Genomic DNA, 10169 nt, shown 5'->3' on the forward strand with positions numbered 1-10169 from the left:
TCTTTTTTTTTTTTTTTTTTTGGGTCAAGCGGAAATTCGGTTCGAGGCTTTTCGTCTCTGCGGGAACCATAGAAAACCCAAAATATGGCGCCAAAATCCAATTGACTGCTCTCTCTCTCTCTCCATAAAAGCTGAGCTCTCTATCTCCCTTCTCTCTTTTATGCGACGATCGAACAATGCAGCGCCAGAAGTCGATACTCTCCTTCCTCCAAAGACCCTCGCCTGAAAACCAGAAACCCAGCCAAAACACCCTCGACGGTCACCGCCTCCCTCCTCAGTTTCCGCCCAAGCAACCAAACCAAAACGCCGTCGTACCCAATCAACCTCCCGTAGCGTCAACTTTCGGCTCCTCCATCGAAATAGACACTCCGCCGGAGAAGGTGCCGCGTCGGATTTTTCCGGCGGGATTCGCCGGAGATGACGGAGGCGGGACGAGTTCTACGGTCTCGAGCATTATGCACAAGTTCGTGAAGGTTAAGGATACAGAGAAATGTGTTGATAGGTACGGGTTTTGAATTGATAGAGTATTTAACTATTTATCGGTCTCTGCTTAGGGTTTGGTTACTGCTTTCATATTGAAGAGTTAGTGACTGAACGGTAACTTATTATTCGTCGACTATGTTCTAGTTCAGAGCAGTACGAATTTGATTTACTTATCAATTATTATTGTCATTGGTATACAAGAAAGTTAACTGCATTACATGTTCCTTTTCATGAACTAAACTAACAATAATACGCTCCTAAGGTCTCATGTCCAAAATCTCTTTTGGGCCAGTTCATACAGAGCTTTGCGCTCATGCTAGTGGGCGGTGAGATTGGTCCCCATGATTAGTCGAGGTTCGCGTAAGCTGCCTCGACACTTGGTTATTTAAAAAAAAAACTAAGAATAATACAGACCTAAGTCTCATATTCAAATCCACCCAAGTGTTGTAAACTCTTTTGGGCTAGTACATACGGGGTTTTACTCCGGCTTTAATTGGACCCTCCGCTAGTGGGAGGCGGGATTGATCCCCCGGATTACTAGTCGAGGTGCACGTAAGCAGGCCCAGACACCTGAGTTATTAGAAAAAGAAAAAAAACAAAACAATAATACTGATTCGATTTGTTTCCATTTCATCGTGTGCAAGTAATTATAATTGAGGTGGTGAGATTCAATTCCAGGAATAAATTTTGAATTGATTGTTAGATTGTGTTTTAGTACTTTTAAGGTAGACATAGTTGTATGGTTATTATTAAGTCTCATTTGAATGGTTATTGTTATTTCTTTTGGAATATAGGAAACTTTCGTGCTGTTGTGTACTTGGGGTGTTTGGCATTTAGCCCGTGTGAGCATGTGCTATTTTTCTAGAGGAAAACCCCATTAGACTATGTTGATATATTAATTCTCCTTGAATTCCTCATTTGTGACTATGTTATCTTTGAGCTATAATCTGTCAATCTAGCTAAATGCAAATGCAAACAAAAACACTTAATTCCAGCCTTTTTCCCATGCGTGTCACTTCTTCTTTACCTCATGTGCTTGTGTTGTTTACCCTTGATTATATTTATGTTGGCATCTTACAACATTTGTATGCTACTTTTAGGAACCAAGCATGTGGCGGTTCCTCCAAAGCCTGCTCAATTTATAGTAAATCAAGTAGCCTGGAAGCATTGCCTAATGAACATGCAGCTTTTGAACATCCTTTGAAGGGAAATGTTCTCAATGCCATTCGACAAGATCGCCCAGGGGATAAGGGGTGTCCCTTGCTTATAGAAACAAACGATGACGATATTTTTGGGCCAGAAACACCGGGTACTCGTCCGCTTGTTCCGCGGTCGAAGCGAATTCAAGAGGACTGCTCCAACTTTGGGGATAGGAGTGATTGCTCATTGTTGGACTCTAGCAAACGGATGAAGCTACTTCAAGATTCAAAGGCTGGAAACAAAAACCGCGAAGAGCTATCTGAAGTGACTAGTAAGTTTGAATGGCTCGATCCTTCTCAGATCAGGGATGCTAATGGAAGGAGGCCCGGCAATGCGCTATATGACAAGAGGACATTGTATATACCTCCCAATGTGTTGAATAAAATGTCAGCATCACAAAAGCAATATTGGAATGCCAAATCTCATTATATGGACATTGTGCTTTTCTTCAAAGTGGTCAGTTATGAAGCTCCCATATCATCTCTCATTTGTTCTTTTTGAGTTTAGGTTGTCATATTTTCTGTCCACGTGATACGATGCACTAATAGCTAGCTCGATAAAGTCAAATGGTTATAGTTACACGATCAAGGCAAGTTATCAATACTATTACGGGCACTATTACTTCTATGCATGTATCTATGAAATTTTGAATGGACAAGATTGTTTCTTACCCTCTTGTTTATTTGTCGAGACTACACTCAGCTAACTCTACAGCTATGCATGTCATACAGGGAAAATTCTACGAGCTGTATGAACTTGATGCCGAAATTGGTCATAAGGAGCTTGACTGGAAAATGACATTCAGTGGTGTGGGAAAATGTCGACAGGTATTTTCTTCTGGCACTGAGTTTCTAGTTCTTCTCTTGATCAGCTCATAATGAGGTTTTTTGTAGATGTTGAAATTATTTCTACCCATTGACATGTTCCTTTGGCCAGGTTGGCATCTCTGAGAGTGGGATTGATGATGCCGTTCAGAAGCTGATTGCTCGTGGGTGAGGAAATGTTTTATTTTTATTATTTGGGCACAATATTCCAATCTGCGTGACTGCTGAATGTATCTTAGGCCTAGATCTTACCCTCTAAATGGGTCCAAATGTTCCATTCTTAAAGCAGAATGAGTTGTGGAAAGGTAAGGATGCCTTACACCTTTTGTTGTGAATATTGGCCCCAGATAGAGCATGCAGTCATTAGTCAATGACTCAATATCGATGCGTGTTAGGCCAGTCATTTACACATTACTCCTGTTTGGCTTTATAGTATCGAGGTATTTTAGCCTCTTTTGCCATATCTTCTTTCTGAAGGTATAAGGTTGGACGGATGGAGCAGTTGGAAACGTCTGAACAAGCAAAAGCCAGAGGTTCCACTGCTGTAAGTTTTCCTCTGACCGTTGAAATGGCCAAGTTATTTCACATACTGACAATTTTGTCTTTCTCTGTGTCATCTTTGACAAATAAAAATCTTTTTGATCTTTTCGTTCTTTTCATTTCCACCTACGGCAGTTCTCACAAGGTGTAGCCCCCTGCTGTTAGCCAAGGAATTCTGTAAGGTTTAATGCGTTTGGGTGGAAACTATTTCAGAGGCCTAAGTTTCAATAATGCATGATACTGTCACCCCAATCTTCCAGGCCATAGCCAGTCTATGACTCATGCACCTAAAGTCAACAAGGTATCAAATAAACCCAATGTGCATTGAAAACCTTCCATCCATAGGTGGTGTCAAGGCTTTTATTTAGCCATTTAGAAATCCAAACCAAGGAGATGGATGGAAGACTTTTGAAAGTTCTTATGTTAGCTTTTACTTTTTATTCATCTTACTTTTGTCATCAATCATGGCTCTCTTTTTAGTTGTTGAGAGGGACGGCTGAAGTAATCTACATGATTCTGTCTGCTGCTCCTAAAATATAATACTGGATTCATGACGTGTAGTTTTTTTTTTTTGATCAGCAATTCATGATGTGTAGTTGGCCGAACACTCTAATCCTTCTCATATACCCCTTCAGGGGTTTTCCACTCATATCTGGTTTCTTGTAGTAGAAGCTAGTGTATACAAAGCTTATTCATATTTTTCAACCTGCTGTAATATCAAATAGACAATATTTGTGTGTACCTACGTCAAATGGACTTAGTTCACGATCTTGGAGTCTTCTGGAATGTAATTGCTTCCTTCTTTTGTATTTCTAAGTTCACAGCTCCCGGTACTGTGCTAAAACTAGTAAGTATAATAAATCTAGATTCAGCCACTTAGGTATTTACTTTTGTTACTTCGTATATTTTGGCAACTTTTGGTCATGTCTCATTCTCAGATTGTACAACTAGTGTCTCATTGACAGATGGTTCCAAGATGTTGCCAATTGAAGATTTGATATCACATGAAGTAAGGAAACTGTTATGACTGTTATGATCTGTAATTTTGGTTTTCAGGTGATCCAAAGAAAACTTGTTCAAGTGGTCACACCATCAACCACAATGGATGGTAACATGGGGCCTGATTCTGTTCATCTTCTCTCTGTAAAAGAGGTTGGCATTGTTCTTTTATGATTAACCATACAAATGCAGGATGTTAATGTTTTGATTGGTTTGTTGACTTTGAATTTGTTGGTTGCTTCTGTCTATTTTTTCTTTTCTTTCCTTGTTCTATCTATGTTTCATCAATATTGATTTTTTTGTGTGTGTGGTGGTTTTGTTTTGACATTTGTATCCAGGGTAACTGCGAACTGAGGAATGGCTCAACTGTATATGGATTTGCTTTTGTGGACTCAGCTGCTTTAAAATTTTGGGTCGGTTCCATTAGTGATGATGCCTCCTGTGCCACTTTGGGGGCCTTGTTGATGCAAGTATGTTTTGTTCTACTTAATGTTTTGAATGATTTATGTACCTGCAATCTACGAAAATAGGCATTATACTATTATCCGGTCATTTGTTTTGATAATAGGTTTCGCCTAAGGAAGTTATATATGAAATTCGAGGTAACTTATTTACTTGAATTTCAAATTATGGATTCTGATATTGACCCAGAGCTTTTCTCAAGACTGCTATTTCTCAAATATGTTCCAGGGATGTCCAAGGAAGCTCAAAAAGCTCTCAAAAAATACACATCAACAGGTGAGTGGATGATTACAGTTAAAACTTTTAGTTAGAATTTCCTGAAAATCATATCTTGTTCTTTTATCAACATATATTGGTGCTCTTTCGCATAGAAGCAGACTAACATAGAAAAAATGGCAGATAGAATACTCACAACTTAGAAGGTTTCATGCGACTTAAGAGTGGAGAAATATGATTTTAACCACAATCGGCTTTAAGCCATAGTTTGCTATTACCATGAAGAGTTGGTCTCTTGTTTATTCAGTGTATTTGCGTTCTTGAGGTTAGTTGTTCTAGGAAATGACTGTCTCTCTCATGTCAGCCATAGTTCATTAGGAAGAACTTCAATTACAAAGTGTTTGGACTTCCATTAATGTAGAAGACAAGGTTCAAAATTTTCAAGACAAAGGGATTAGTTTTGAAGTTCCGTCTATATCGCAGGATCATCACTACTGACTCCAGTACAACCAGCCATTGATATGGGCAATGGCTCTGATGTCAGAAATGTGATTCAGCTGAAGGGATACTTCAAAGGTTCTGGTAACAAATGGGATCAAGCTCTGGAAGGTGTTATGCACCATGATCTTGCTTTGTGTGCTCTTGGTGGCCTTATTAGTCATCTATCAAGGTTGATGGTAAGCTTTCCCATGTGGCATATCTCAACATTGGGAGCATTAAATATCTTCCGTAGTTTTGTGACTGGCACCTTCCGATTGTTTGGCAGTTAGATGACGTTTTGCGTAACGGAGATATTCTACCATACCAAGTCTATAAAGGTTGCCTCAGAATGGATGGGCAGACACTGGTTAATCTTGAAATTTTTAGTAATAATGCTGATGGTGGTCCATCAGGCAAGTTTTCACAACTAACCTTCAAGTGTTGCTACTTGTTTTGAAGACCAATTGCCTTCTCTATTACAACATTTTGATTTCCTTAGTTATGTTACTTCAAGTTTCTCTTATTTGAGTTTCAGGTACACTGTACAGTTATCTTAATAACTGTATAACTGCATCTGGTAAGCGTCTTCTGAAAAACTGGATCTGCCATCCTCTGAAAGATGTAGAGGAAATTAATTGTAGGCTTAATGTGGTTGAAGAACTAATGACTCATCCCGAGGTTGTGTTACTTATCGCTCAATATCTTCGCAAGCTCCCAGACTTGGAAAGGTTGCTTGGACGAGTTAAGGCTAGCTTTCAGTCATCTGCTACACTCGTTCTGCCATTAATTGGCATAAAAGTTTTGAAGCAGCGAGTAAGTCTTTTCTACCTCTTAACATAAGCAATGCGGCCTTTGTTCACTCTGAATAGGTTTTGAAATTGCAGATATTTTTCAGTAGTTTGCAAATAAATAGAGCATTTTTGTAGCAATTCTTTTCGTTTGACGTAAATATATAAGCAGTTAGGAGTGAGCACAAGCCACATGGTCCCATGTTAGTAAGTTTTGAAATTAAGCATCTCTTGTGTTAGTTTGCATTGCATTTTGTGTCGATCCTTTTTGTTCAATGTAAAGATATAAGTTATAACTATTCGAGAGCGGCACAGGTCAAAACATTTGGGTCTCTTGTTAAAGGCTTGCGTGTTGGAGTAGATTTGTTGACACTTCTGCAAAACGAGGGGCACACGATCTTATCAATGTCAAAGGTTCTCAACCTTCCAGTGCTAAATGGTAGCGACGGGCTTGATAAATTCCTTACTCAATTTGAAGCAGCTGTAGAAAGTGACTTCCCCAATTACCAGGTCTGCTTCTTTATTACTCTATAAATCATAATCGTTATGACTTGCCTGCTATGTAGTTGAGGACTACCTGGTGGTGAATACAGACTGATCCACTAGCATGGCAATAAGTATGTTGATCATGATTAGACTGCACTGCATTTTGGTGTAATATGATGCAAGTACCTGCAGAGCCTCAACGATATAACCTCAATTTGTATCATCCACTGTGTAATCAGCCCTATGCATCAAGCGAACTAAAAGTTTGTTGAGACTTAAATGTTATCAGCCAACGCAGATGATGATTCTCGACAACATGAATTTTTTTACTGGGGGATAAACTTCGGAAAAAGTCTCCAACTCGGTCTCTGTTGTATGCTATTTACTCAAGAAAACATACTTCAATGGAGATACTATGTCATCAAATCTGTTTCCTGGACTTACTTTAGAATCCTGAACAATGTAAGGATACAGCTAAAAGTTGCATGACAAAAAGGGCTGTTCAATTCAAGGTCTTGGTCCCAGTTTAAGAAAAGGTTATTTGAACTGATTTCCACTGGAAATGTTGAGTTTGCATCGACCTCTCTCTTCCCACAAGTTTTGTTTGTCTTTCTCATTTGAGTGATGATATCCATGCAATTTGTTTGTAACAATATATTGATCATAACTTACGGAATCGATGGTACCAGGACCATAATGTGAAGGACTCCGATGCTGATATCCTCTCAATTCTGATTGAGTTATTTGTTGAAAAAGCTGTTGAATGGTCTCAAGTCATTCATGCCATAGATCGTATCGATGTCCTAAGATCTTTTACCGTCACTGCCAATTCTTCATGTGGGGCTATGTCTAGACCTGTCATTTTGCCTCTTTCTGAATCCCCCAGCTTGTCCCAAGTAATCAGAGGACCAATACTTAACATCAGAGGACTGTGGCATCCTAATGCCCTCGGTGAGAATGGAGAGCTGCCTGTTCCGAATGATATTGTCCTTGGAGAAGAAGCAGATGGATATCATCCCCGAACTTTGCTGTTGACTGGACCTAATATGGGTGGAAAATCCACCCTTCTACGTGCTACTTGTCTAGCTGTTATACTAGCCCAGGTATGTTTCCTCCTATTAAATCTGAAATCTTTGCGTAGAGGAAATAAATGGCTGCCTCTGTAGTTTTGGAATCGTGAAAGTATTCCTAAGTTTATTGTTCCTTATTCTGTGAATGACTCTTTCCCTGGCTTGCAGCTGGGCTCTTATGTGCCTTGCGAGGTGTGTGTTCTTTCCCTCGTGGACACCATTTTCACTAGGCTTGGCGCCACTGACAGAATAATGACAGGCGAGAGTAAGTTCTATTTAGCCAGCTGACAGTTGTTTCATTTGAATCCTTGAATCAATAACGTTCTTTTTTTGTATGATGGGGAGTGCACCCAGTGTTGGGAAATATATGTTTCTGGCGGCAGTGAGTTGGTGGCATAGTAGACAGACGAGTGGTGGTGGAACTAATAAATAATAATGATATAATTGGGCCAAGGGTCTTATTTACGCAAGTCATCCAACATTTGAGGCTTCACTCATGGAATATAGGGTTTACACACAAACACCTCAAGAGACTTCTCTAGCTACATATATTCAGTCTTATGCCTCTGATTTTGTAGGTACCTTCTTTATTGAGTGCACAGAAACAGCATCGGTCCTTCAAAATGCGACACAAGATTCACTGGTTATTCTTGATGAATTAGGACGAGGAACGAGCACCTTTGATGGATATGCTATTGCATATGCTGTGAGTTTTCAGTATTCAGTTGAATTTTGAGCATTGTGATAGATAAGCTTAGTTTCAGATTTTTATGAACTTGGGTATCACTCGTAGGACATGAAAATGACAGCATCTTTGAAGAAATTTTTTAGAATGAATGCACTTCTAGGTCAAAAATCTTGAGCTGCCCAGAAGTAATTACTGCTACACTATTAACCATTCAATATGGAGTTACGTTTGATTTCTATTTCCTGCTCTTATCCATATTTGAACGAGTATTTTCAGTTTGTATGATTCCACGATATTTGCACAGGTTTTTCGCCATCTTGTTGAGAAAGTCAACTGCCGTTTACTTTTTGCAACACATTATCACCCACTGACTAAGGAATTCGCTTCTCACCCTCATGTCATTTTGCAACACATGGCCTGTGCTTTCAAGTCGAATTCCAACAACTCATTTCAAGGAGGCAATGATTTAGTTTTCCTTTACCGGCTGGCCTCTGGGGCATGCCCGGAGAGCTACGGTATGCAAGTGGCTCTCATGGCGGGGATCCCAAAACGGGTGGTGGAAACCGCCGCAAGGGCTGGAGAAGTGATGAAGCAATCTATCGGAGAAAGTTTCAAGTCGAGTGAACGGAGGTCTGAGTTTTCGAGTCTCCATGAAGAGTGGCTGAAGACCCTGTTAAGTGTCTCGACGACGGGAGAAGGTAATGTTGATGATGACAATGATGCCTTTGATTCATTGTTTTGCCTCTGGCATGAGCTGAGAAACTCGTACAAAGTCGGGTAACTAGGAGGATGGAGCCTACAGTTTTTATTGTAGAAACTTAAAATAGTGTGATTGAAGAAGGTTTGATGTGATTATAACTTGATCAACTTTTGTGGTTATTCAGAGGATGCAATAGAAGATCCATTATTTTGTTTTCCATTCTCCCCCCAAAAATAAAATCAACTACTAAAACCTGAACAGGAAACTGTCCAAATACCAAAATAATAAGTTGGTCCAAATAAGTCAAGACTTGGACAAAAAAGGATGAAATAACTTTGATTACACAAAGAAATCTTAACTCGTGATTCAAAACCTCATAGCCGACATCCATCCGATTACTATTGGCAGCCAGAACGACTTGACGGAGCTAATGACAGTCCGAACGAAATGACGTCGCAACACTTAGTATCATCAAAAATGCTACAACCACACCCAAGTTATAAACCCATTTACATAATTGCACATAAATGTGTGGGCTCCATACACACTGAATGTATATGATCCGACCCCATAAGGGAGTGATTTTCAAATGTTTGCCATATGAATGAAAATATTGATCTAGGTCTCCTAATTGGTTAATAATTGGTACTCCGTATAATATAAAAAATGATTCAGTAGCCAATCAGCTATGATTTCGACTCATATTCTCTCCCACAAAACTATATCTCTTAACTTATTATTTAACATTCCAAAATCACTCCAAAGATTTTATACCTTTGATTCTATATTGATTGACTTTGACTTTCCTAAATTTCGTTTGACTTTCCTAAATCGATTGACAAATTTAACATACAATCCGAGATTTTTTGTTCAAATTTAGGTTCGGCTTTCTACAATCAATTTCTAAATATTTTGAACTGCAATTTATTTAGCCACTTGTTTGGCAAACATTCCGGCTATCTTCCCTTCCGAGTGATTATTCAATGTTACTGTAGCACAATCACGTGGTATTCCAAGAGCTTCTACTATTACATATTTACGTGAGATCCATACACTTAATTCTGTAATCCACTTCAAACGTTTACGAGAGATCCATACACTTAATTCTGCAACCAACTTCGAATGAACGATAATAGAAGCCCCTGAAGCACCACATGACGGTGGTCCAACAACAAGTAATAAATTTTCCCTTCCCCACATATGTACCGTCACAACATAACCTTATAACATCCC

General features: G+C 39.3%; 1 protein-coding gene across 1 annotated transcript; it reads left to right on the top strand.

The window, feature by feature from the left end:
• On the top strand, window positions 1–9153 carry LOC131320183 (DNA mismatch repair protein MSH7). The gene is made up of 17 exons (XM_058350784.1): window positions 1–502; window positions 1584–2139; window positions 2415–2510; window positions 2620–2675; window positions 2985–3051; window positions 4104–4199; window positions 4385–4516; window positions 4615–4648; window positions 4737–4784; window positions 5208–5401; window positions 5491–5617; window positions 5740–6017; window positions 6308–6502; window positions 7168–7581; window positions 7717–7813; window positions 8127–8254; window positions 8541–9153. Exons 1-17 carry the CDS (start codon window positions 177–179, stop codon window positions 9015–9017), a joined length of 3321 nt encoding a protein of 1106 aa, XP_058206767.1. The 5' UTR covers window positions 1–176; the 3' UTR covers window positions 9018–9153.
• The last annotated feature ends 1016 nt before the right edge of the window (window positions 9154–10169 follow it).

The sequence above is a fragment of the Rhododendron vialii genome, chromosome 3a (assembly GCF_030253575.1).
Source record: "Rhododendron vialii isolate Sample 1 chromosome 3a, ASM3025357v1".
NCBI classification, from domain to species: domain Eukaryota; kingdom Viridiplantae; phylum Streptophyta; class Magnoliopsida; order Ericales; family Ericaceae; genus Rhododendron; species Rhododendron vialii.